Source organism: Pan troglodytes, chromosome 8, assembly GCF_028858775.2.
Source record: "Pan troglodytes isolate AG18354 chromosome 8, NHGRI_mPanTro3-v2.0_pri, whole genome shotgun sequence".
Taxonomy (NCBI): domain Eukaryota; kingdom Metazoa; phylum Chordata; class Mammalia; order Primates; family Hominidae; genus Pan; species Pan troglodytes.
In genome coordinates, this window is record NC_072406.2 from 92,417,007 (window position 1) to 92,444,779 (window position 27,773).

General features: G+C 47.3%; 2 protein-coding genes across 2 annotated transcripts; one reads left to right on the plus strand and one right to left on the minus strand.

The window, feature by feature from the left end:
* Window positions 1-1,538: 1,538 nt before the first annotated feature.
* On the minus strand, window positions 1,539-5,262 carry LOC742986 (eukaryotic translation initiation factor 5A-1). Its single transcript, XM_054659742.2, has one exon. The coding sequence runs from the start codon at window positions 4,745-4,747 to the stop codon at window positions 4,283-4,285; it is 465 nt and encodes a 154-aa protein (XP_054515717.2). The 5' UTR covers window positions 4,748-5,262; the 3' UTR covers window positions 1,539-4,282.
* A 2,746-nt stretch (window positions 5,263-8,008) lies between these two features.
* On the plus strand, window positions 8,009-10,525 carry LOC100615716 (serine-rich adhesin for platelets-like). The gene is given in 5 exon segments (XM_063780505.1): window positions 8,009-8,013; window positions 8,613-8,769; window positions 9,177-9,280; window positions 9,498-10,170; window positions 10,172-10,525. Coding segments are annotated over 5 exon segments (1,293 nt in total).
* Window positions 10,526-27,773: the final 17,248 nt, after the last annotated feature.

Consider the following 27,773-nt stretch of genomic DNA (forward strand, 5'->3'; position numbering starts at 1 on the left):
AAATGGTTTACTAGCATAAGAATTATGAAAAATCTGCCATTTAAATTATGGCAGATTTTAAAATTTTTTTTAAATTTTTAATTCAACCTATTTAATTAAAAAATTAAATAGGTTTGTGTTTGTTTAATAGAATGTCAACAGAGCTTTTGGTCAAAAATACGTTTTTTTAAAGCCCTCTGCTCTTTATAAAAAACTGAAGTATAAAGTTTCAGCACTTAAATAAGAAATTCTTTCTAAACTTTTCTGCTTTATAGTTCTATTGTATGGGTGGAAGGAAAGCTTCCACTCTCCTCTCTAAAGGTTCACTGCAGCAATGTACTAACAACAGACAGCTTAACAGGAGAAGGAAAACATAGAACCTTATTAACAGGCATAAACATGGGAGCCAGCCAAAAAATGAGACTGCAAGAAGGGCCAGATGATTGATACTTAATGAGCACCCTCTTCTCAGGGAAAAGGGAGATGGAGATGAAGGCAGGGCAGCAAATGATTTTTAGGGGAAATGAAAGAGCCCAAGGAACAAACAGCTGGCCTGAGACAAAGTTCCTCTGAGATCATGAGGAAGAGGCGACAAACTGCAGGAAGGTCAAGGGCAGAACTGCACTGTGTCTCATGATGCAGAGAAAGCCCCAGAGAATCTCTTGGAACTGCCCTCCGAAGAATCAGTGAAAAGTGTGTCTGGGCAGAGTAATGAGTGGTCATTTCAAATGGCATCATTCAAAGTACATGTTCTCGGTTGCCACTGGAGAGGGATCGGTATGTCAAAAGTCTGTACTGGTTAAGAATGTGGCTGCTAAATTGTGCCATAATTTGGCTTTTGAGCATTTTTGTCCATTGAGTAAATCGAGCTCTACGTTTTCTCTTGCTGTTCATGACAGTAAAAGTTTGGGTGTCTAGGGGCTTAAACATCTTCTGAACAATGATCCAAGAAAAAAGTGCTAATACCACAATGCTTTTTTATCCTCAAGGGAAGAGGGAGTATGTTTTATTTTTACAACCTAGATAATTATACATCATTTGGCACTGCCCTTCAACATACATAGAAAACAGAAAATATATGAGTTCTGAAGATATCTAGGCACATTGAACAGTCTCTACTCAACTTAGTCCTGAAGAGAGAATTTTTGATGTGAACTGGGGGAAGTTTTTTAATGTACCACTTTTTAAATATTCCATTAAGAAAAGTTCAGTTGAGCTGTTTGACTTGAACCACTTTGCACCTTCTCATCTTTCTCCTTGTTATCTACTCCTCTATCCCATTATCTCACAAACCAGGACATCGTGAGTGCCATGAAATGTTCATGCCTCACGGTTTTTCTTTGCTTCTCATTTCTTCATGTGTTTGACATTTCTCCTAGCTGCAAACTGGGCCAGCTGCTTTCCCCATAAAATCTAGCGGTAGCTGAGGGGCGCATTCGGTTGCTCTTTCATCTTTTTAGATCACCCATTGCTTCTATTGAAATCCTAGTACATGTGTTTTTGGGTTTTTTTTCTATCGTATGTGAAGAAATCAGAAAAAAAAACATTCTACACAGAACTTTAAAGATGTTATTTCATTGAATACATCAGGAATTTCAGAGGTATATGACGTACATCTGCAACAGGATTTGCATTGCATATTAGCCAAGAAGAGAACAAATATTTCATGTCTTAGAAGATTCAACTCATATGCGGTCTATATGGAATTCTTTGTGAGAATTCAGTCATTACTGAGAATGTTTTGTGTTAGGTTCCAACCAGCCTCAGTGAAGCTGGTGTCAGGGAAGGGAAAGTGGGCTCTGAGTAGAGCATGGATGGAAAAAAGATGCTCCACAGAAGATCAGGAAGGAGCAGGGGGTGAAATGTTACAAATTCTTGAACTCAGAGAACTGAAGGTAGTTGCTTTCCTTTCAACCTGTGAAACATTTTAACCTGCGGTAAAATATGTATAACGTGATAATTACCATCTTAACCTTGTTGAAATGTACAGTTCAGTTGTGTGAAATATATTCACATCATTGTTCAATTATTGTTTTCTAGATGTCTTATCTCAAGTCTGTCTTACAGTCACAAAATGTCAATGACAGAACATGGATTTACAGGGGAAAGCCTGCAGGTCCAATAGCCATAGACAGGAAGGTATGCTATCTGTCAGAGTCCCCATAGTGTGGAAATGAGTTTGCCCTTTTAAGGGAAAGAACAGCTTCTGGCCCTCAGGTTTCTCCCCTTCTCCTCTCTACACCCTAACCAAGGGCTCAGGTCCACTTATATGCACACAAATAGAAGGATTTTATCCTTTGCAGGAATTAAAATGGACCTAAAATACTTCTTTACATCATGGAGATCTACGGAAGCTGAAGTGCAAGCCAAAGTCCAAAAGGTGATGATGAAGGTCAACAGTCATTGCGAAATCTCTGGGCAAAGAAAGACTGCCGAGGAAGAGTAAGATGTTCACTGACACAAACACTGTTGTATGAACCATGTGCCAACCAAAGTAGACAACTGCAATGTCCCTGAGAATATTTTCCACAATATTTGTGGCAAATTCAGTGGGTGCAAAACTGAGCTTGTCCTTCCTGCTTGATTAATCTTCGTGTTTCTTTTCCCTTCCTACATTCTTGATTGTAATGTTTTAGGGGCAAGCGGAGGTCCAGGTACTGGCATTGTTAAATTCAATGCTTGGGTCACCTCGGGATTCATTTTCACAGTCTTTTAGCTTTTGGTCATATGACATTGTATTTTTCCTGCCACATGACTAGTCTTTTTGGCTAAATGTAAGACACTCGTTAAAAATATTTAGCAATGAATTGAGGCCTACTAGCATGTTATCTTGCTGCAGAAAAGATGGGAGTCTATTTCTGGGGAATGGGCAGGGGTCCTAGCACACCTAGACACCCTCCATACCATCAGCAATTGAGGTTATCAGTGAGGTTCAGTCCCTACAAAAGTCAGGGTGTTTCCTGTCCACCTCTATTCCTGGCGTGTGACTCTTCTGGGTCCCAACCAAAACCAGTGGACTTCAGTAGGGGTCACCTTCACTAGCAGACCCTCAGTCTACTTGTTTTCCATCTAATCCTCCACATGGTGCAAAAGCCGCTCTGCTTCTTTGCATCTCAGTTAGTCCCTTCTGAAATTCAGTGATGAAACTGAGGGAAATGAGCTCCAAATGTGAGGCTGACCTTCGTCCTGGGTTCCTTCTTCTTCATCTTGGCCTCATGTCTCTTTATTGCCATTTTAGCAATTTGGTGCTTTCAGTCATGGGTTTGAGATTCTGCCCCATGTCCCCATTGCTCTCATGGGAGATCAGAAGCTTCACATGCACTCATGTCTACTCCAGAGCAGAATGCTTCCTTAGCTTCCCTCCAGACTCAGGTTTTGTGTTTCTAGTTCCCAAGTTCACAGCAGGAGTAGTGATGTCCTCACTGGCTTCTCATTTGCGTTAAACTGTGAACTCCTTTAGGGTGGGGACAGGACCCTGCTCCCATTGCATCCTCTGCACCTCACAAGACACTCCTTGCTTCAGGCCACTCCAGACAGCGTGTGCTGAAGGGTGCCCTGGGTGGTCAGAAACAAGTGCATGAACTTTCTCTTTGAAGTGTTTTTGTCCCCGTTTCCTAGAGTTCTTGGCATTTTACACGTCTTTCTTTCTTTCTTTCTTTTTTTCATATTAAACTTGTAGTTTTATTCAGGTTTGATTTTAACAAATGTGTCGGGGAGAGAGCCCGCAGGGAAGGGTAAAGCCCATGGGGGCAGGGCCCTCCCAGATGCCTGAGGAGGGGGCAGGTCCCCTCCCCTCTCCTCCTCTTCCCTCCCCATCTAAAGGGGTTTGGGGAGAGACACAGGCAGGCGAGGGGGCTGGTCCCCAGTCTGTTGGGTGGTGCTCAGGGTGAAGGGCTATGGGCAACAGGGGACCAGACCAAGGATGAGTGGTGAGGGCACAAGGACCATTTGCCAGAATCCACCACTTTCTGATTCCAGATTGAATTTAAAAAAAAAAAAAAAAAGACTAAACCACAAGCAGCACCCACCCCCTTCTCCCCCACCAGGGCTGTAGTGTGAGGGGAGAAGAGGAGGGCAGCTTCACCAAGGCCACGGCTTCGCTCGCTCCTGGCCAAGGGCGCTAGGTGAAGGGCAGGGGCTCCCCGACAGATTGAGGGGGTGGGGAAAACCAAAATAAAACGTCAAACAAATTGTGTAGGAGGAGTCCAGCCTAGGACCAGGCCAGAGCCAGGCCAGGCTGGGGGAGGGGGCCTCTGCAGGTTCGGAGGATCACTGCTGCCACCACTGCCACCCTGGGAGCCAGTTATTTTGCCATGGCCTTGATTGCAACAGCTGCCTCCTCTGTCATGGCAGACAGCACCGTGATCAGGATCTCTTCTCCACAGTCGTACTTCTGCTCAATCTCCTTGCCAAGGTCTCCCTCAGGGAGACGAAGGTCCTCTGTTACCTCCCCGCTGTCCTGGAGCAGTGATAGGTACCCATCCTGGATGCCAATCAGCTGGAAGTCATTCCTTCTGATGTTGGGGACATCCATATTATGAGTTGACGGGCAGATATCTTCATATTTCTTCCCAGTAAAGATGTCAATACCAACCAGATGGACCTTGGCGTGGCCGTGCTTGCCAGTCTTCGAAGCAGACATCTCGACGATCTTACATGGCCGGCCTTTGAGCAGCACAAAGCCATTCTTAGGTAATGCTGAGCACTGCATTGGGAAGGTGGCTGAGGCCCCTGCATCTCCTGTCTCGAAGTCCAAATCATCTGCCATTTTAAGAGACTTCGATTCCAACTGGCGCAAACGGCACTGACTCGACCCCGTCCGCTCGCCGCGAGCCCAACCGCTGCCTCCGAGCCCGCCGCCGCCGCCGCCGCCGCCTCTACCCAGGCATTTTACACGTCTTTCATATGAAATCAAGTATCAAGTGAGATTTTTAGAATCAGAACCATGAATCAAGTAGTGTGAGGACAACACAGCAAACCCACCTTTTTAGGCCATTTCCTTTTTTCTGCCCTCAGTCTGTGTGAAACAAACCTTGTTAAAGTCACTCGACACCAGAGGATGGTTTGCAGTTGTCACCTATTTTCAGGACATAACACCCTAACTAAAGAGCCATTGGATCATTTCCAATTCAGTAGATGCACCCAGCACTCAGATTGGCCTTTTCTCTCAACCAGGATCTTTAAAGTCGATGAGAAGAGTTCCAGTCCTGAATCATGGACATGTGCAGTAGTGAACCTCAGGGCTAATGACAGCATGTCCTGGAAGGATCTCTCTGAGGCTGATTGTCTGGGTTCTGGCATCAGCCTCTGACAGAGAATCAGGTCTCCCTGTGGGAGGAGTCAGACGAGGAGTGATCCTCTGCTCCGTCCTTATGGGTTTAGTTGTGATGAGCTGATGAGGTCTGGTTTTCCACACTGAACTAAAATGAGCTTTCGCTATGTCAGGCAAAAGACTGACCCCAGAAGCACGCATAGCACATCTCATAGAAGCTTTTAATAGTTCATATTTACTAAAGAGTAGGAATACAGAGCGATGAAGATGAGCTGGAAACGACAGGTGACTTGCCAGCAGGCCAGAATGTGCTTTTTCTTTGTCCCATGGAAGGTGTTAATTCTCCCTCCAGTTGTGAGGATCAGTTGGTTCATTTATGGGAAGGTTGTCAGGGGACCTTTGAATCACCGCCTTCAGATGCCACAAGGAATCCCACACAGGCCAGTGGATCACGTGCATGCATTTCTCTCCCTTCTCGACTCAGGAAGCTGAGAATGAAAGAACGTGAACGAGAAGAAAAGGAGAGGCGGCTGTCAGAGGTGGAAGAAACCATGAAATTGGCTCTAGAAAAAATACCCATCTGCAAGTGGGTTCAGAAACCGACACCAGCTTCTTGGGAAAGCGCTGGTGGAGTGTCTTGTTTTAAATCTTTGTACAATGTTTAGACCCAGTTAACACAGAAATGGAAACAAATGGTCAGAAGCGATACCTAGAGAGAGAGACAATTCACACAAGAGAACACAAGTACCTTAAGATTTACTAGTGTTCAAAACATGTGAAGTAGCCAAACATCTCCTGACTGCAATGCCAGCCAGACTGTGTGGAAACTCGGTTCATACCAGCCGTTCTAGGGGTGATGTGAGTTGTCATCATCCTTAGGAAAGTGTGTTGTTGTAGGATCAACCTATCCTTCAAAAGGACTGTGCCTGTTTATAAGCTCAGCTGTTTCTGCCCTGTGAAACATGGCAAGGATATTAATTCCAGGAGAACAGAGCTTTATGATAAAAGATGCCCAATGAAGCATGAATTAGGGACATACTGAAAATGGGTAAGGAAATTGTCAACTCAGAACCCAGCAGGCATTAAGTAAAAGAGGAGGAAGCATTACAGCAACAGTTTTGATCATACTGTACTTTTATAGCCATGTGAAATACATTTTCTATGTATAGATAGATTGTGTAAGGGTATAATTGTGAGGACAACAGGAACATGGCAGATTATTTAAAATCATACTAAAGATGATGCTGTGTCTGATGAAAGTGATTCTAAACCATAGAAAAACGATTCAAGACAGACAAGAGCTGCAGCAGTGGGTAGAGGACTCCTACAGATGAGAGGTAAGGAGCCTTCCTTCCTGCAGTTGCAGGATCCTTAAGCGCTCATCAAGATGATGCCACTGCCCCTAGAATCTGTCAACATACATTTTCTCATGTGTTGGCTTTTTCAGATCGCCCCTTCTGCTGCAAGAAAGGCCCTCAACAACTGGGTAAGTTTGTTCTTTTTTCCCTTGCTTTTCGGCCAAGTCGGGACATGGATGTATTTTTCTCCCCACAGCTCTGTGCTCGAGCCTTGCAGAGGGAGATGGCAGAGAGGAAGGCTGCCTGCAAGCAGCACAGGTAGGTGATTGTGATGGACAAATTTTAAGGATGTTTTTGTTTTAAGATGAAGCTTTGACTGTCTAGTAAAGAAAACAGTGTTTTAATTCTTCTACAAGTCAACTCTTTCACTGTCTTCAAGACAGGAAATGATGGAAAAGCAGGGAGTGCTGGAGAGACACATGAGTCAGGAGGCAGCCCAGGGACAGCTAGGGCTAGAGAACCCTTTCTGGAGAGGTAGGAGCTCTCTGGGAAGGCACCCGCTTAACTTCTGCTCCACAATCCACACCCCTGCTTCTCCTTTCTGGGATGAGGGCTTGGGTTGGGTAATTGTTATGTTTCCTGGAAACAGTTCCAAGCACTTACTAAAGAGAACAGTTATCCCGCTGGGTGGCAGGACCGTTTTTCTCACATGCCACAGCTGAATGACTCTTGGCTGGTCCCCTGTGAATAGCAGAGCACAGGCCCCTCCACTGACTGTGGACATCATTCCACCCTGATGTCTTGGTTACTTTTAACTGAGGGGATGAGCCTAGAAGGCAAATGGGTCAGCTCCCCTTCCAACCTTGAGTCAGTGGGAAGGCTTTATTTTTTTTATTATTATTTGAGAAAAGTAACACTAATAACATTTTAGAATGGGAGCCATAAGTGCTGATGAGAGCAGAAATTTTCTGGCTATGTCTTCATGGATCAATATTTCTTCTTTTCTTAAAGAATCAGAAGACATAGCCAGAAAACAGAGAAGACAAAGGTAAATGCTGGAGTCATTTTCCCTCTGCCTAGTTCAGGACAGTTTTGTCTTTTCCTACAGCGCCCTCTCCTGGCCTCTCCTCTGCTCTCTGGGTTCTGTGGTGCCTTTTCTAACTGGACTTTTTTGAAAGCAAAATCTTCCCCATGAGCTTTCAGGCTTCTCCATTTCCAGCTGGTCATCTTTGGTGGCACCTCCAGAAGCCATAAATGCTTAAGGGCCAAGGGCTGCAGGGCTGTCACTGTTCTGTTTCCAGAAATAACATGAGAGGATGCCATTGAACTCCACTGAGGTAGGTCTTATGGCCCAGTAGACCCTGACCGATCCCTTTTACTCAAGATGGTGTGGGATCCCCTTTCCAAAATATGTGGGGCTTCCTTTTTTTTTTTTTTTGCTGTGATTTTCTTTTCTGCTATGAGGTAAGTGATTAACCTTCAGAATATCCGCCGTAATCCCAGAAGTGAAAACTCATTGATCCAACATTAATATGTGCTTTGTGCAATTTTGAATGTTCTTTGGCAAAGTCAATTCCATAATTCATCACAGTCCCATCTCTGTTGTTAACTGTGTTGAGCAAAAACGCCCCCACCCTCACCCAGTGTTGCCCTTGATCTAATATTCTAAGTGTCAGAGTTTCCATATTTTAATAGAAAATGTGCCCTGGCTGTGAGGTAGTGGAGAGTGAACGTCACTCATTACCTACAGGGACAATTCTCAATGAAGGCCTTAAATGATGCTCAATTAAGCTGGTTCTCGTGTGGCCTCTGTGTCTTCGACAGCTGCTGAATCCTCTGATCACACACGATGGGACTTGTACACTTGAAATCAAACATATTTTTAAAACTTCTGTTGTTGAGAATTCCCACCTCATTTTTCCATGGACAAAATTATTCTTTATGTCATAGTGCACTTAAAATTTGGTATTACCTAGAAGTTAAAGAAATATGATAACCGTGCCAAACTGCTATCTCTATGTAAGATTATTCCATCAGAAAACCCTCTCCCAGTTCCCCTGCAGCTCTTCAGGAATCCCCATCTCCCCAGAGCTCTTTGTGCCCACGGATGGCACCTCCAAATTAGGGAAGACCGTTTGTCAAGAAGGGAAGCAGAAGGGGGACGAGAGGGTCTTGCAGGCAGAGCTGGAATCGACTTCCACTCTGCTTCTTGCAAGCTGTGTGATGCTAGGTGAAATTTCTCCTTCCTCTGGAGCCTCTATTTTCTTAGATTTGGAGCAGGGTGGTCACACTGACCTTGCAGATTTCTGAGAATCAGAGACAGCACATGAAAAGCCTGGAGGCCATTCTCTTAAGAGTAGCTGTGACTCATGTGTGGACAATGGGCTTTTCATGCTTCTCTTTCTCTCTGTTTATCTGATGCAAGGAACATGCTCCAGTGATGATGGTGAGGGAGGAATTAGGATAGACATAGACACCCCTGTGTCAGAAACATGCTTCTTTATTACTGGGTTATGACTCTGTCTTCCCAGGGACAGGCCCCAGCCTGCGTACATTTGCAGACAGAGTGGCGTGTGGGGATAGCAGTTTGTCCCCACGACTTTTCTTCACTCCCCTGCTGTTGGCAGGACTCAGTTGAAGGGACACTTTATGGCATTGATGCTGCCATTTTGAAACCTGGAGGAGGGAAAGGTGCAAGGGACTATCACCTGAGGCATAAGGTGCAGCTTGTGTTGGTTTTGGTGTTTTTGTCCATCATATTCATATATTTCAAAACATTTTCTCCTCCTGACTTGTAGGTCAATGTGGCTACAGGGAAGCCTCATCCTTTCTCAGAATGGCCCTACTTGCCCGATCTCATGGCTGGCCCTTCAGGACCATTGATGGGCTGCCAGCCGCCTCCTCTACCGGGTGTTGTCAGGGAACTCAAACACTCCCTCCATCTGAAGGTTTTCTGGGACCTCAACAAACTCCTCCACTGGAGAGTCCTCTGGGAACTCAAGCACCTCCACTCGACTGTCCTCTGGGAACTCAGCCACCTCCTGCACTAGAGAGTCCCCTGAAAACTCAACCACCTCCTCCACTCGATTATTCTCTGGGGCCTTATCCAGCTCCTGCAGCTGTCAGTCCTCCAGGACCTCATCCACCTACTGCAGCTGCCTGTCTTTCCGGACCTCATCCACCACCTGCGGCTGTCAATCCTCCAGGACCTCAATCACCTGCTGCACCTGTTGGTCCTCCATGACCTCATTGACCCGCGGCATGCATCTGACCTCATCCACCTCCTGCAGCTGTCGGTCCTCCGGGACCTCATCCACCTTTTGCAGCTGTTGGTCTTCCGGGACCCCATTCACCTCCTGCAGCTGTTGGTCCTCTGGGACTTCATCCACGCCCTGCAGCTGTAGGTCTTCTGGGACCTCATCCACCTCCTGCAGCTGTTGGTCCTCTGGGACCTCATCCACCTCCTGCAGCTGTAAGTCTTCTGGGACCTCATCAACATGCTACATGTGTCTGTCTTCCGGGACCTCATCCACCTCCTACAGCTCTTGGTCCTCCCAGACCTCATCCACGTCCAGCATGTGTCTTCCCTCCGGGACCTCATCCATCTTTTATAGCTGCCTTTCCTCTAGGACATCATTTACCTTTTTGTTCTGTGAGGCCTCTGGGACCTCCGACTACATCTCCACTTAGTAACCTCTGGATCCTCAGCCACCCCTTCTACCTGGGTGGCCTCTGGCCCCTCAACAACCACCTTCACATGAATCTCCTCGGTTACTTCAATAATCTCCACTTGTGGTCCCTGGGACTTCAGCCACCTCCTCCACCAGGGTCTCCTCTAGTACATCTGCCACCTCCTCCACTTGCCTGGCCTCTGCTATCTGAACTCCTCCAGGACCTCAACCAGCTCCCCTACCCATTGTTGCCTGTAGGACCTCGACCACCACCTCCACATGTACTACTTGGTATATTTATCTGAACAGTATGAACTGAGTTGCAAAATGGATTCATCTTTCCCTTTCTGAATGAATAGAAATGTTACAGATTGTACTGCGGGGCTTTGCACTGGCTGAGGATGTGGTCACTTTGCTCAAGTTTCTGAGAGTACAAGTCAGTTGCATTATTTCCTCATCATGACCTTGGCAGAAGGTATCTTCTGTAGATGAGGAAAGAGTTTTTTTTCATTTTAAGGGGTGGGGGCAGAGTCTTGCTCTGTCACCAAGGCTGGGGTGCAGGGGTGCACTCCTGGCTCACTGCAACCTCCGTCTCCAGGGCTCAGGTGATCCTTCCACCTCAGCCTCCAGAGTAGCTGGGACTACAGGTGTGCAACACCATGCTTGGCTATTTTTATTTTTTAACTTTTTGTAGAGACCATGTTTCACCATGTTGCTCAGGCTGGCCTCAAGCTCCTGGAGCCATGCCATCTGCCCACTTTGGCCTCCCAAAGTGCTGAGATTACAAGTGTGAGCCACTGTGCCCAGCCAGAGGTTATTTATAGAAGCTAGAAATACAATTTTTGCAGGCTTGTGTGGTACCTGGGCCATATGGCCAGCTCTGTGAGGGATGAGACCCATCCCTGACTGGCAGGGCATCCTGTGTGCTGCAGCAGAGAGACCCACACTGAAGGGCACAGGACTTCTGACCATGCCAATGGAAGCACAAGTGAAGGGACACAGGGTGCAGAAGGAGGAGACAGAATCTCCTGGGAGTAAACAGGAGGCTGTGGAAGAGAAAGCTGAAGCAGGGAGGTGTCACACGGGGGTTATTGAACTCAGGTAGAGTTGGAAGGCTGCTCCTAGCCAGGCAAGCAGCGTGAGCAGGAGCATGGAGGCTGCGTGAGGGCCACACAGAGCCGCCGTGGGAGCTCAGATAGCACAGTGTGCACAGATAATTCTCCCCAGCACTTCCTTGTTTCCCTACAGCCTTTAGTCCATTATCGGTAGGAAGATGATTCTTTCCCTGGGTGCGTGAAGGCTCTGGATCAGGGTGAATGAATGCCTAGAGGTCTGAAAATTTTAACTTGGTTCTGTCAGGGGAACCTGTCTCCCTGAGTTTTCATGGCCTAAGGAGACTAACAGTGAGGATGAGTCTGGTTCAGTGGAGCTGCGGCCTTGGCCTTCAGAATGAGGCCGACTCTGGCCGGAAACTCAAGGCCAATCCTGAGCTGCTGTGACCTCCTCTGATCTCCTGCACCCTCTCCTTCCCACCCACAACTCTCAGCTTTGCATCTCCCAACCTTGGCATGCAAAATGCTTCCCCTTCCCTGTGTCTTTGCTGCCTAAGCCCAGACACCAACTCTCAGTAGAGCTCAGAGCCCCAGCTTTCTCAGAAATGAGCTGGGAATGATGTGATTATGAGGTCACGGTGAGGACAGGGAGACCAAGCTCATAAGGAAGGCATCTTGCAAAATAGCTGGTAGATGGTAGAGCCTCACCCCTCCCGCTGGTTAAATGCAAATATTTCCACTCAGAAGATCAGCAAAAGGTGTTCATTGAAGTTCATTTAATAAACCTTAGGGTGTAGCAGCTCAGGCTCTGGGATTTCCAGTTTCTCTTTCAAAAGATAAGGGAAAGCCCCTGTCTCCAAGATTAGAATTCAGATCCTTACGAGATGAAGAGATCCTAAAAATGCATACACAGTTAAACTCCGAGATTTGTATCTGCGATCTGTGGATAATTATTCTCCATGACATACAGACACAGATATGGCCACACACAGAAGTATTCAGCAGGAGCACAGATATTTCATTGAAGCCACAATGTATATTGGGCAAAAGAAGGTCACCTGGAAATAAACCAAAATATTTTTACCTTACAGGATAATTTTGAAATTTGAAGAGTCTCCTGGGCCATGATATCTTGGAAAAGTCTCTACCATATTTGATGCTCCATGTCCTGTGCTTCCTCCTCTCTCTCTCATTTCCAGTGTTTCCCTTTAGAAACATTTGCAGTCCTATCTTTCTGGGTGTCCGCTTCCTGGAGGACCAGTTCACACCCCAGGGTATACCAGGTGTGACTCCTCATACACTATTCAAACTCAGGCAGATACTGCCTTGCTGGACACAGAAGCAGGGTTACCCTTTGGGTAGTGTTGACTGGGAAGGGTCCGAGGGGGGCTTCTGGGGTGGGGGAATATCCTGTATCCAGCCATGGGTGGAGGTTGTGCTCATTCATTCTAGAAAGAGTCACTGTGCTCCTAGTGACTGCCAGTGGTGCCTTGTGAGCAGATAGACAGGAATACATCCCCATGAGGTGGCCAACTTCTGACAGGGAATAGAAGGGGGCCCAGCAGCGGCTGTGGAGCCTGTGAGGAGCCTCGCAGAGACTCAGGGTTTGTCAGAGCCCATTCCCCACTGAGCCAGCTGCCCCCGGTAGCACCAACTCCAGGCGGCTCTAAGGGAAGCTGAGCTGGGTGTAGACATTTCTCCATAAGTCCTGTGCCCCCCACCATCTTCCTGTAATTTTTAAATTGTGTGATAGGCAGAGGTCGGTGGTGAGAGGCTCACTGAGCAGGACTGGAGAGGAGTAAAGAACGCAGGGGTGAGTTCAGTCAGAGGATGAGACAGGCAGAGAGAAGATGAGAGAGAAGGGATGAGAGAGGGAGGGGAAGGACAGAGAGAAGGAGAAAGACAAGGAGGATAGAGAGGGGTTGAAACAGTGAGAGAAAGAGAGAAGGGAGAGAGAGAGAAGGTGGAGGGTGAGGAGAGAGAGAGAGAGATGGAGATGGGAGGATGGAGTCATGGAGAGAAGTTGATTTGGGCCCAGGGGGAGAAAAGGAAAGCTGGAAGAGACAAAGACAGAAGGACCCACAGTGAGAACCAAGGGAGCTGGAGGGAGGGAGATGTCCAGAGAGCTGGCCAGTGATCCACACACGGAGGGAAAGGCAGAGAAAAAAAGACAGAGAAGAGAGGAATGAAGACAGGAAACAAGAGAGATGGAGAGGACTGAGACAGGGAGAGGAGGCTGGAGAGAATCACAGAGAAACAGCACAATAGAGGGAGGGAAAGAGTTGTTGAGGACAGGGTCACAGAGAGAAAGGAAGGACAAAGAGGGAGGCAGAGAGAAGCAGAGAAAGAGAAAGCAGGGAACAAAAGGGTGAGCCTGCAGGAGGTGGAGGGGGGCAGATGGCCTGGGTGAGGGGACAGCAAAGGCAGGTAGTCCTGGGACTCAGGAGCCAGGGGAGTTCTTGCACTCCAAGGCTGTGACCTCCTTGGGGCCCAGCGCCATGAAAGCCCATCACATGGGGACACGCAGGCCTCCCTTGTGGCTGGGTTGCTGTGTGGAGCCTCTGGGTCTGTCCCTGAAGCAGGGACTTCCAGGGGAAAGGGCTGCCCTGTCTCAGGTTTGCCTCCTCTGTGGGGTGGGGACCCCAGCAGCCTCCCTCGCTGCCCTGGTCCCTGCTGCATTTCCCATCCTGGCCAGCTAGGTGGCTGTCAAGTCCCATACCTGGGAACCAGGCTGAGACCCTTTGTCCAGCCTCATCTGTTCTCACCTGGCTCCAGATTCCAGCCACAGCTCTGGCAAACAGTCCACACATGCTGGCTGTCACCAGATCCACATACCCCGGGTGGATTCCTGCCCTGTTCCCACAGGACAGCCCTCAACCAATGGAGACAGGAACATGGAGTTAAATGCTTCTCCCTTTTTCACTGAGAGAGAGACATGCACAGTCTGATGCACTTTCTTTCCTTCTTTCTTTCTTTTTTTTTCTTAAGACAGTGTCTCGCTCTGTCACCCAGGGTGGAGTGCAGTGGTGTGATCTCAGCTCACTGCCCCCTCTGCCTCCTGGGTTCAAGCAATTCTCCTACCTCAGCCTCCCGAGTAGCTGGGATTACAGGCACCCGCTACCATGCCCAGCTAATTTTTCTATTTTTAGTAGAGACGGGGTTTCACCGTATTGGTCAGGCTGGTCTCAGACTCCTGACCTCGGGTGATCTGCCTGCCTCAGCCTCCCAAGGTGCTGGAATTACAGGCGTGAGCCACCGCGCCTGGCCGTGATGCACTTTCTAGATGCTGTCCTAGAGATCACACTGGGTTAAGCCTCAGTTGCCTTCAATGTGGTCATCTCTACAGTATACGCTTAGCTTTTTTCTCCTCCTTTACTTTCCCAGACCCTCACTCTGCTCCCTGGATTCACTTTTCGAAATAGTCCTCCTGCTGCAAAGTCCTGGGCACCTGCCCTACTTTCAGCATTGGAAGGGGGGCCCAGGCTAAGACCATGAGGCCCCACTGTGGGCGCCCACAGCCCCGTTCCTCCCTCTATTCCCACCACAGTCACATCCTCCTGTCCCTCAGTGCTTCCTCGCCTTTCCCTCCAGCCCACCGTGAGATCCCAGGGGACGGAGCAGCCCCTTCTCTGCCCCAGTGCAGGGCTTGGCCTTAGCACACGGTCAGTCTGTGCTGGGGTGAAGTGGTGAATGAGTGAGTGGTTGAGTGATAATGCATCATCAGATCTGTCTTTTCCACATGTCTCTATCTCCACCCAGAACCAGTTTTCTCATCCACAAATAGGCATATGAGGTTGGGTGCTCCTAAACCCTGCAAAATTCAGAGCTGGCACAGTTGGGAACTGACCTTCCTTGACCTCACCTCACTTTCTGTATCTATAAAATGGGGTACCTGCCTCTAAGAGTAAAAAGGAGGCCTGGCATAGGGAAAGAAATTCTCTCAGCTCGAGCACCCAGATCATCCATCTTGCTCTCAAATACCTAATACAGGGGACCATGTTTTCTGCTATAATTGGTATTGGAGCTGGTACCATTTATTAAAGGCAATTCAGTTATGAAGTTTCATTTATTAAAACAGTGTAGTAAATGTGTATGTATGGACAGACAGATAAATATAATAGAAGAGCAAGTCCAGATGTAGACAGAAATCCATACAGAAATAGAGAATGGGACAAAGGAAGCATCTCAATGCAGGGTGCTCAGACACCTGGCCAAACATCTGAAAACTAAAAGAATAAAATTGGCTGGGCACAGTGACTCACACCTTTAATTCCAGCACTTGGAGAGGCCGAGGCAGGTGGATTACCTGAGGTCAGGAGTTTGAGACCAGCCTGGCCAACATGGTGAAACCCCGTTTCTACTTCTAATTTGTGAGTTTAATTAGTTCACATTGATAAGGATAACAGAAATATTTGGGCTTATTGCTGCCATCTTTTGTGTTATACATATACCCTTGGGATGGATATTCCCAAGGGTCATGGACTGTGCTGTGGACCCCACACTACTCAAGGCCATGAGACAGGAGCCAGGCCTGGAGGGACCTTCACAAAGGACCTTTGGGCCTGCTGGAGTGCAACTATGGCAAGTGACCACAGCGGAGACACTGGCCACTAGCCATGTCTGCTCCCACCACAAAGCCTCATCCAGGTAACCCAGCATCACTCTTCTTGGGGCTGTGCCCACTGCCCTGGCTCTGTCTGCCCATGGCCCTGCAAACATCCACAGGACAAACAAGGAATCTGTATGAAATCCCTATCGGCATCTATCCTGGTCCCAGGAACAACAGGAGTGTAGAAGGAGGAGGATTAAGAGCCTCAGCTCATATGACCTGTGGAAGATAGGACAGGGCCAGCTGGCTCTTCCCTATAGGGCCCAGTAGCACACAGCTACTCAAGGACACATGTTAGGGATAAATATGAACCTGGGGGCCAGGCGCGGTGGCTCACACCTATAATCTTAGCATTCTGGGAGGCTGAGGCAGGTGGATCACCTGAGGTCAGGGGTTCAAGACCAGCCTGGCCAACATGGCAAAATCCTGTCTGTACTAAAAATACAAAAATTAGCTGGGCATGGTAGTGTGTGCCTGTAATCTCAGCTACTCAGGAGGCTGAGGCAGGAGAATCACTTGAATCCAGGAGGCGGAGGTTGCAGTGAGCCAAGATTGTGTCACTGCATTCCAGCTTGGGTGACAGAGCAAGACTCCATCTCAAAAAAAAAAAAAAAAAAAAAAAAAAAAATGAACCAGAGAAGGGAGCAGTGCACTAACGCAGAAACCCACTACTGAGCTGGAAGGAAGCAAGAGGCCAGCAGAGAGCTGATCTACACTTTGATGTGGCTTTGCTGCATCTGTCATGAGGCCTGCACCCACCTACAGGTCCACTGTAGTCAAGGTAGACAGGTCAGTCTTAAACAGAGCATTACAGCGCCCTGGGAGGTGGGAGTCTCTGCCACAGGCGGGACATGGGCTAGTGTCCTCAAGCAGAAAGGCTCTTCAAGGTGCCATGCAAAGGTTGGCATCCAATCCCACAACCCTCTCCCAAAAAGAGGAGCATTTTGGCCCCCCAAAAAACTGTTTCTGGGTCAGTGGAGCCTGATGCCAGCCATCTCTCTCTCTACCACCGGAGGAAGAGCCAGCCACCCTTTTCCTTCCTTCATCAAGGTAACCAGCCATTAGCATCCAAGCCAAGGGGCAGGGGAAATACAAAGAATGCATATTCACACAAAATTTCACTCCATGCTTAACTAGGCTCTGCTCCTTATTGATAACGGTGACCCTGCAATGGGCCTCAGTTGTTACATCTGTAAAACAGGCATAAACAGCTAGCTCCCAGCTGACAGACACTGGTTGCAGGAACGGCATGGGATAAGCACTCATGTGCATTATCCTTTCCGCCTAAGAAAAGTACTCCCCAAAAGGCTGGGCACAGTGGCTCATGCCTGTAATCCCAGCACTTTGGGAGGCCGAGGCGGGCGGATCACCTGAAGTCAGGAGTTCGAAATCAGCCTGGACAACATGGCGAAACCCCATCTCCACTAAAAATACAAAAATTAGCCAGGCAAGGTGGCGGGGGGTGCCTGTAATCCCAGCTACTCGGAGGCTGAGACAGGAGAATTGCTTGAACCCGGGAGGTGGAGGTTGCAGTGAACCGAGATTGCGTCACTGAACTCCAGCCTGGGCAACAGAGCGAAACTCTGTTTCAAAAAAAAAACAAAAAAGGTCCCCCCGCCCCGAACAAAGGAGAAAGGCAGAGCAGTCCCTGAGACAAGATGGGGCGCAGGCACACCAAGGCCCCCGGAAACCTGGTCAGAGTGTCTGTCTCAACTGGCCTGCCCTGTTCAGAGAGATGGAAAGCCGGGGAGAGTCTTGATCTCTCGGGGGCTCTGAACGGCCTCCTGGTGAGGGATGGGGGTCCCTGAGCCCTGAGGCTTATTATTCCCCATGGGAACACACAGAACTCCCTGGAACCCCCTCCTCTGTCCACAGGGAATGCGCGAGCCACCTCTGCCCTCTACTGGCTGAATTAAAAACTGCAGCCAATTGAAGGATGGGCAAATAAATGTCACACATCACTCTCCCTGTTCATTCATTCCTCATTCACGGAGAGCTGCTTTGTATCAGGCGCCAAGATAGGACGGGAGGCATAATTTTAATTCTCTGTGTCTCCAAGGCTGTATCTGCATGAATTCTCCTGTACTTCCCCTGCTTCCCAATGGCCTGGTCTGACAGGAATAGTCTTCATCTTTTTTCAGGGCTGTTCTAACTGTCTCATCCTCATTTGTCCACAGAGGCCAGCTCAGTTCTGTGCCCCTGGAGAAGGCTGATGTGAAGCACTATCCATTGCTGAGCACTTGCTAGGTCCTAGGCACTAGCTAGACCCTTTCTGTCTACCATATCCCTCCCAAGCTCACTGCAAGGCACGGTCCATCTTCATTCCCTTGTAACAGCTAGGGAAACTGGGGCTCAGTGAGGTTCCACAGCTTTTCAGAGGTCACATGGCCTGAAGATTCTAGAGCCTGCTTCAAACCTTGTTCCCCCTGACCCCAGAATCTCTGTTCAGGTTTCCCTGAAGATGCCAGAGTGTGTTCGGTCCACAATGACCACAGTTACGGACCAGGCCCAGCCTGGTCAGGCTCACCTGGCCTTTCACACTGCAAGGTGGACCTGGTCTGAACCTCAGGTCCTAGGACTGCTCACTATATCACCCTGAGGCTCCAGCCTTGCTTTTTACCTATAAGGTGTGCATATCTATCCCTGGGCATGCTTGATCCTGGCTCAGCACGGCATCCCAACCCCTAGTCCTCAAGCTGCACACACCCCAGCGCTTCGCCCAGGCTGCCCTGAGGCCTTTAGCACACGCATTGTACAGATGGTGATGACACTGGGGCAGGCTTTTTACCCCAAATGAAGAATCTGAGGGCCCAGTAAGCCAGATGCGCTGGTGAGGAGGAATCCCAGCCTGTACCAACCTCTCATTGCCTTGAACAGCTAAGCTCAGTCCAGCTCTGGCCAGGACCCTTACAGCCAGGGGGCAGCAGCCCTGCTGGGCCCAGACCAGGAGCCACCTACCCTTTAGAATGTCAGCACAGTCAAGCCATTCTTTTACATTTATGGAGACTGACAACTAGCCTCCACTGTTGTCTTATCACTGAGCAACACAGAAGCATTGGCAGAGAGGAAGTGTTCTGATATTTCAAATATTTCTGGTGGTCAAAATGCTCCCAGATAATAGCATAGTTTTGGAAATAATGGACTACATCATAAAATTAAAATTAACTCCTTCTGTTTTCTAGAACTTATAATGAGAATAATTTAAATAACCATTATTTACCAAATTTTATTCATATATGTATAATACTATTGATGTATCATTTGAGGAAAAGTAAAGCACATATAAAAGAGGCTTTTAAATTAAAAACAAATATAAGGGACTTTTAAAAGTTTGTGGGAAAATGAAATTAAAAGACAAGAATAAAAAATATAAACTTTATTTCTCTCAAGTTCTATCAAGGTCAAGACACTTTTGTAAGTGATGATATCGTCCATTTTGTCCATCTCCAAAGAACTGAGGATCCTGGGAATTTAACCATCTCAAGGCAGTCTTTTTTACATTATTAAATGGAGAAAAACTGGTCTCCTTTAAATAATTTCTTAAGATTAGGAAACAAAAAGAAGTCATAAGGAGCCAAATCAGGACTGTAAGGTGGATACCTAGTGATTTCCCATTGAAACTCGCAAAATTGACCTTGTTTGATGAGAGGAATGAGCAGGATCATTGTCATGATAGAGAACTCTCTGGTGGAGCTTTCTTGGGCATTTTTCTCCTAAAGCTGTGATTCTCTCAAAACACTCGTAATAAGCATATGTCACTGTTCTTTGGCCTTCCAGAAAGTCAACAAGCAAAATGCCTTGAGCATCACTGAAAATTGTTGCCCTGACCTTTGCTCTTCACCTGTCTGCTTTTGCTGTGACTAGGTCACCTCTGCTTCTTGGTAGCCATTGCTCTGATTGTGCTTTGTCTTCAGCATTGTACTGGGAAAGCCAAGTTCCATCTCCTGTTACAATTCTTTGAAGAAATGCTTCAGGATCTTAATCCCACTTGTTTAAAATTTTCATCTAAATCTCCCCTCCTGTCTGCAGTTGATCTGTCCATGGTGTTGGGTCTTTTTCTGCTGTTCATCATTCGTCCTCTTCAATTATGGCATGAAGAAGATGAATCTTTTTCCTTACAAATTGATATGGATGGTCTACCGCTGTGGACTTCATCTTCCACATAATCTTGTGTGTTTTTTTTTTTGTTTGTTTTTTGTTTTGAGATGGAGTCTTGCTCTGTCACCCAGACTGGAGTGCAGTGACATGATCTCAGCTCACTGCAACCTCTGCTTCACGGGTTCAAGTGATTCTCCTACCTCAGCCTCCCAAGTTGCTGGGATTACAGGTGCACGCCACCACACCCAGCTAATTGTTGTATTTTTAGAAGAGATGAGGTTTCACCATGTTGGCCAGGCTGGTCTCAAATCTCTTCCTTTCTTAAAATGTGTTTTCCATTTGTGAACTGCTGATTTTTTTAGGTGGGGGGGATGTTGTCCCCATAAACTTTTGGTAAAGCATCCATGACTTCACCATTCTTTCACCCAAGCTTCACCATGAATTTAATGTTTGTTTTTACTTCAATTTTCACAGAATTCATGTTGCTCTGGTAGGTGCTCTTATCAAGCCAATCTCTGATCCTTCTCAGTGCCTCAAACTAGACCCTATTCAGAAATATTATAACAAGTTAGTGTGAGTTTATTTTGGTGTAAAAAAAATTTGAAGTCCATGCACGGTTTTTTCATAATACACATTTTCCATGAACTTTTTGAAGCCCCCTCATAAATAATTCAAAAATACATTTGGGAAAATTTGAGAAATTATGTAGGGCCTGGTGGTAATTGGGCATTTGGACTGGCAGGGTCATGTGGTGGCTCAATGAGAAGCCAGAAAGCAACTCTTTCCCATTTTCTGGGTGGGGGCTCCAGCCCCTGAGTGGGGATAAGGAGGAAAGCAGCCCTTCATGGAAGCTGGCTCAGGAGTTCACCCAGGCTTCCTGGAGAAGGGGACAGAAGAGGATGTCTCCTTCCCATGAACTCCACATTTGAGTTCACTGGAAACATAGGCTCTGGGAATGGAGGGGAAGAGGGCAGAGGAAAGGCTGGTAGCTGAGGTGGGGTATAAAGGGAGGGGAGTGACAGAGGAGGCTGCGTCCACGCCTGGAGGTCAGAGGGCAAATGCCCCCAATCACGCTCCATCTGGGTTATCAGCTGCTTGAGGATCCATGTCCAGAAACTCAGGGAATCACTGTGTCCGTTTTCCTTGCCTCAGGACTGTGCCTCTTGTCTGGAGATGATGAGGTTTCTTTCAGCCTCCCATGCTCTCCACCAATGATCATGAGTTTCCATTCGAGACACAGAATCTGGCTTTGAGAATAAGAAACAGTTCCCTCCAGCTTTTCTTCAAGAGCCTCAAGTCACCTTCTGTAACTCCAGATCACAAGCTGGACCCATCCAGGGCAGCAGGCACTCCTGGGCTTTGACCTCCTCTGTCTTGAGGTGAAGCTCGGTGAGGGTTTTACATTCCACTGAACTACTGCTGGACTGCAGTGGCACGTCCCTGATCTCTGCACAGAATGTCTTTCATCCCCTGGTTAAACAAGTCTGTCAAAAACAAGAGAACTTTCACCACATGCCTACCATGACACCCTCACCACCTCCCAGGGTGATCCAGGCCGAGCAAAACTTGTGCTCACCTGCTTCTGCCACAAGCTCCATGGAGTCTGCTGGGTTCACCAATAAAGCAGCTCATGCGAGGCTGAAGGTCCTCCCCCATTTCCCAGGCTGCTGCAGAGCCTCTTGTGGCCACCATGGCCCGCTGGGCCGAAACACTGAGACCACTGACCACGGTCCGCCCAGAACCACACCCGTGCCTGGCAACAGGGCAGACTATCACTGGAGAGGCGTGGGGGCACAGCGACAATAGAATCACACCCTCCACCCTGCCCTCTGCTGAACCCACTCCTGTGGCCCCAGAGCACCCTCCCCATCCTGAGCGCTCCCTGTTCTCTCTGCCTGGAAGGCTTCCTCCGGCTGCTGGCGTGGAGCACATATGTCCACACAAAATAACTGCACTCCTTACTGCAGGCCCCAGGGGCCTGGGGCGGGCTTGGGGCGGCTTGGTGCTCAGTGGAAGGAGGGAAGGAATGCCGCGGAAGGAAGGAACAGGTGAGTGAGTGAGTGAGTAAGTGAGTGATGAGGCCCAAAACCATCCCTTGCCCTTCCTCAGAATTCACACTTTCTTGTTCTCTCTTGTCAGTTGCTTCCCTAAGGAAAGCTTAAAATCCCTGTCCACAAAATGCCTGAAATATATAATTAAAAATATACATGTATATATAATTTTAAATATTTAACAAATTGAAATAAATGCAAATCTATACACTGATAACATCAGGTGATCATATAACACTAAAATTCACCATTTTGGACTACAGTGAAAATCTCAAAAATGTGTTTGGAAAGTACAAATAATAGAGATTATTTTCTATTAATAACGTGTCAATGAAACTAGAAATGAGTGAAAAATTGAGGAAAAACAGCCACACAGGAATTTTATGACTCCCCCATAAGCCATTTTGGATCAAAAAGCCACCAAAACCAACATGCAGTTCAGAAAGTTAAAAATGGAAAAGAAACACAAGGAAAGCAGAGAAACAGAAATGAGATCAAAACGAATTAAAATATCTTAGAAACTGTGAAGGCTTTGATGCAAAAATCCAAAAACAAAAAAAAATGGCTTCTTTCTTTTAAGAGAGGAGCAGAAATATACAATTAAAGATGAGAGCAAACAGAAAACCAAAGACATAGAAGAGAACTAAGTTCAGAGCTGCTTTGTAGAGCTCAGTGCTAGAGGTGGAGAGAGCTGGCCATGCCTGCTGGGAGGGGCGGGGCAGCCCAGGAAGTGGGAGTGGGGTCGGCCTGGTGGGGGTTGGGAGGTGGGACCCTGAAGCTGCTGCTGGGCTACTTTTAGCCCAAGGGTGAAGATGGAACAGCCCTGGGTTGTCTATACAGGTCGAGGCCTCCACTTCATCCCACCCCACTTACTCTCCCGAGGAGGGCATGGATACCATGCCAGGGGGCCTGAAGAGGGTTGCAGAGCCCTGGAGGAGGCCAGGGCCAGGGGCTGCCACGGGAAGTGGAAGGCAGTGGCCCCCACTCCTCCCAGAGAGGCTTCTGGGAAGCCTGCACAGAGCCTGGGAGTCCAGGGCTGCCCCTCCTGCTGGAGAATACACTGTTCAGAACTAAAGGAACAGCGGGATCCCAGGACTTCACAGCCCGGGAACAGTCCCTCCAGAGCAGCGGGAACCAGGCAGTGTCCTGGGCAGATCTCGAGGAAGTGGAGGGAGATCCAGCCGGCTCCCACTCTTAGCTCCCATGCTGCCCACGGACACAATCTGCTCTCTGAGTGGGTGGTCCTCCAAAGTGTCTTCCCCTGCCAGAGCCTGTTTCCTCCTGGTCACTTGGGATTCTGACAGCCTCCGAGGAAAGGAATTCCTGTCCTCTTAGGCTGTTGTGACTGGCTCCGCAGTTGCAGTCTTGGCATGTGAAGGAGGGGGCTCCTCCCAGCCAGGCCTTGTGTCCCAGGGCCTTTCTGTGGGCACTTCTGCAAACACCCCAGAGGCAGCCACCTCAACCCTGGGGCAGGAGAGAAGCCCTGCTTTGGTGGCCCAGAACGGATGCTTCCCTAAGATCCACCCACCCCATCCCCCAGTCCATTCAGCACACGCTGACCTTGCCCTCCTGGGGTTCTGTCCCCTAGGCCTGGGAGCAAAGCGATTGTCTCTATCATGATGCCACCTCTGACCGCAAGGTCAAACTAGGCAGACATGACATTTACATTTCAAGAAGAACCATATTTTCATCCAGAAAGTTTGTACCAAGTTATACCAGTCAGCTGTGTTTGGGGATGTCTATTTCCTTATATCTTTGCCAGCCCTGGATTTTAAAAACCTTTTTCTTTTTCTTTTTTTTTTAATTTTTTTATTATACTTTAAGTTATAGGGTCCATGTGCACAACGTGCAGGTTTGTTACATATGTATACATGGGCCATGTTGGTGTGCTGCACCCATTAACTCGTCATTTACATTAGGTATATCTCCTAATGCTATCCCCCGCCCACCCCGCAACAGGCCCCGGTGTGTGATGTTCCCCTTCCTGTGTCCAAGTGTTCTCATTGTTCAATTCCCACCTATGAGTGAGAACATGAGGTGTTTGGTTTTTTGTCCTTGTGATAGTTTGCTGAGAATGATGGTTTCCAGCTTCATCCATGTCCCTACAAAGGACATGAACTCATCATTTTTTATGGCTGCATAGTATTCCATGGTGTATATGTGCCACATTTTCTTAATCCAGTCTGTCATTGTTGAACATTTGGGTTGGTTCCGAGTCTTTGCTATCGTGAATAGTGCTGCAATAAACATACGTGTGCATGTGTCTTTATAGCAGCATGATTTATAGTCCTTTGGGTATATTCCCAGTAATGGGATGGCTGGGTCAAATGGTATTTCTAGTTCTAGATCCCTGAGGAATCGCCACACTGACTTCAAATCTTTTTATTTATTTCTTTTCTTTCCTTTCTTTTTTTTTTCTCGCCATCTGTTTGCGGAGATACAATGTTGCATTTTTTAAAGTATTTATTTTTTGAAACAAGTACAATTGAGCAACCTTTGTTTCTCTTGACTGTCTCCATTTCTTTGATTATATTTACTTATTCCTATCCATCTAGTTTTTTCCATTTCCTACTGGGGCTTGTATTGCTTTCTTATTGAGCAGCGGTTCATTCCATTCAAATATTTTCTACTCTGTCACTTATCTTTTACCTTACTTGTGGCTTTTTCCTAATGCACAAGAATTTCATTTTTAAGAAATCAGATTTGGCAAGTGTTATGGAGTCAATGTTTGTGTCCCCCCAAATTCAGATGTTGAAATCCTAACCTCCAATGTGATATCAGGAGGTGGGACCTTTCAGAGGCGGGGCCCTCATAAATGGGATTGGTGCCCTTATCACACGCACCCCAGCTCTCTCACCCTCTTTCTGCCGTGTGAGGATGCAATGAGAAGTTGGCCATTTGTACCCAGAAGTGGGACCTCTCCAGAACCAAACATGCTGGCACCCAGCTCTCAAACTTCCAGCTACGAAAACTGTGAGAAACAAATTTCTGTTATTTATAGGCCACCCCGTTTGTTATTTTGTTATAGCAGCCTGAAAAGACTAAGACAGCAAATTATTTGGCTTCTGATTTTCATCCTGTCCCATAAGAGTCACATGAAAGGGTCTGACAAACCTCCTGTATTATAGGGACTCCACTGTTGAGGTTGTAAACTCTCCTGTTCCCTTGGGTTGATTTCTTCTCCCCATTTAATTATTCATCTACCCACATTGTTCTGCATCTGAGCTGACATGAACCAAACTCAGAACACAGTCCTTGTTCCTTCTTTCTCCAAACGTTCCTCATGGAGGCATTACGGTAGGAAGGAAGAAGACCTCACAGGCCAGGGACCAGATGTCTGTCACATTGCCTCTTACACTGTGCCTGAGTCATACTTACTCTAGGGAATTTGCCACAGGCATAAAGTTATTCTAAAGTTCCCACCCCATGCCTTTCATCCCAGCTAACCCCTGCTGAGCTAATTATTTTCCCCAGACTCTCCTCTCATCCCCTATTCCTCCATCCACTGCCAACTCCAAAGTACCTCCTATGCTTTTCAGACCAAGCTCCCACCTCCTGAGCCCCATTCATACCTCCTATGTGTCTGCCCCTCATTGGATATTACGTTTCTCTGGGACCTCTGACATGAGATGTCTTCCTCATTGGCATGCCACGGTTACTTCTAGGGTTGAAGCAACTAAAGTGCAGAGTGATCAATTGTATGGAGGCAGAAATTTAAAAACAATAATAAGTACTGCATTCATTCACTCCAAGAAAAGTAAAAGCCAAGGCCCAGAATGTGGCAAGGCAAGGGTTAAAAAGAAAAGACAAACAAGTTTTCCTCTGCCTAGCAAGCTCACTTCAAGGACAGTTATAAGATAACGCTGTTCGAGAAGTTGAAAGCAAAGGAATAGGCTCCAGACACCCCACCTCAGGAGCAAGGGTGAAGGAAAAGAAAAAAAAAGGACAAATATCTGTATTTAGCCAGTTCTTGTTTTTTCTTTTGATGCAGCTAGAAGGCCACCAGCTATGCAAGGCCACAAGTTATGCCAAGTCATCAGTTATGCTATAGATTATGGGACCTGTCATTATATGATTAACTGCCTTTGTTTTGCTTCTGTAGATTGCCTATAAAAATCCTGCTCAGTCTTTGTTCAAGGCTCAGCTTTTTGGATGTGAATCCACTGAGCCAGTGCACACCTTAAAATAAATACCCTCCTATATTCACCCATACTGGTCTCTCTAGTCCTCTGTGACCCATAACGGTATAAATCCTTATAGTCACAGTGCTATGCTCTTAACAGGTGCTTTAAAAAAACAGCTCTGTGGAATGATTGACATTTACATCTCTGAGCAGCTGAGCCTGGCAAGACCTACCAAAGGGCAAGCAGGATCCTTATATCTTGCGGAATATCTTTGCTAAGGGGAGCTCAGGCGGCAGAACAGATGGACACACCTCAAATTCATTCTCTGATATGACCCGTGCTACACCAAGCACCTACTCTGTGCCAAGCCCTGCATTGAAGGCAAGTATGAGACAGCAGACAAGACCAGATGACCTTGGAAAGCCCCAAGTCCTATGGGGGCAACAGGTATAAATAAACAAGCATTGACATCCATAAAGAATTCCAACCTTTGAGAGTAACTGTGTGTGATGATGTGTTCATAATTTTGATTGTGGAAATTATTACACAGTATATACATATAGCAAATCACATTATATACCTTGAATACATACAATTTTTATTTGTCAATTATACCTTAATGAAGCTGGGGAAAAAAGCTTTCTTATTTGGGTTGATACATCATCTTCAGAGTGTGAGCAATAGAATTATTGCCATAACATTATTATTAATAATTAATGAAAATATTTAGTCATTTAAAGAACTACAACCTTTGAGAGCCCGGTACCAGATGGAGACAGCATTGGGTGTGATTTATGGAAGGTGCTTGGGAGCATCTTCCTGGGAGATTGGGAGCATCATGGAGGGTGGCTTGTCAGCTGAGACTGCAGGGATTTGGAGGACCCCTATGTGAAGAAGGAAGGGAGAGTGAATGGGTAGGGAAGGATTCAAGTGAAAGGCTCCAAGGAACATCATGTTAAACACTGAAAAAGAAACTAGAAATGGAATGGAGTAGAAAGAGAGGCTATCAAGGAAGGGGTTTTTTGGAAATACAGAAATTTCATCTGAAACCTGCAGCGCACCCCACACCCATGACAGAACGACAGGTGCAAAGACCCTGAGCAGGAACGAGCTTGGCCTGCTGGGGGAAGCCAAAGAGCCAAGGAGTCCGGAATGTGGGGAGTGGGGAGCAGAGTCCAGGATGAGGGTAGGGGCCAGGCACTGCACAGACATGCAGGGCAGTGCAGCCCAGCACGCACTCTGAATGTCATGAGATGGCCCAGGGGAGGATGATTGAGGTGAGGGTTGGGGTCATATTTACGTTTAAATGTGACTCTGCCATTTCCCACATCATCAACCTCCATGTGGCTGAATTCACTGGACAGTCCTGGGCCTCCCATCATGTAACCCATCAAAACCATTTTGCATAGTTGGTGGCTCCCCTGCTCTAGAAACAGTCTTCACCTGACTTCCAGGGACTCTGTGCTCCTGAGTTTCCTCAAACTCCACTGGCCGCTCCCTGCCAACCTCCTTTGCTCCGTCCACATTTCCCTAACACTGTGACACTTGGCTTTGTGGCTCAGAAGGTGGTTCTCTATCTTGCTTTCACTAATTATTTTGCATGTTATACCTAGAGTCCT

Coding starts and splice junctions, on each gene's coding strand:
- LOC742986 (XM_054659742.2), bottom strand. CDS start 4,747: ATGGCAGATGATTTGGACTTCGAGACAGGAGATGCAGGGGCCTCAGCC.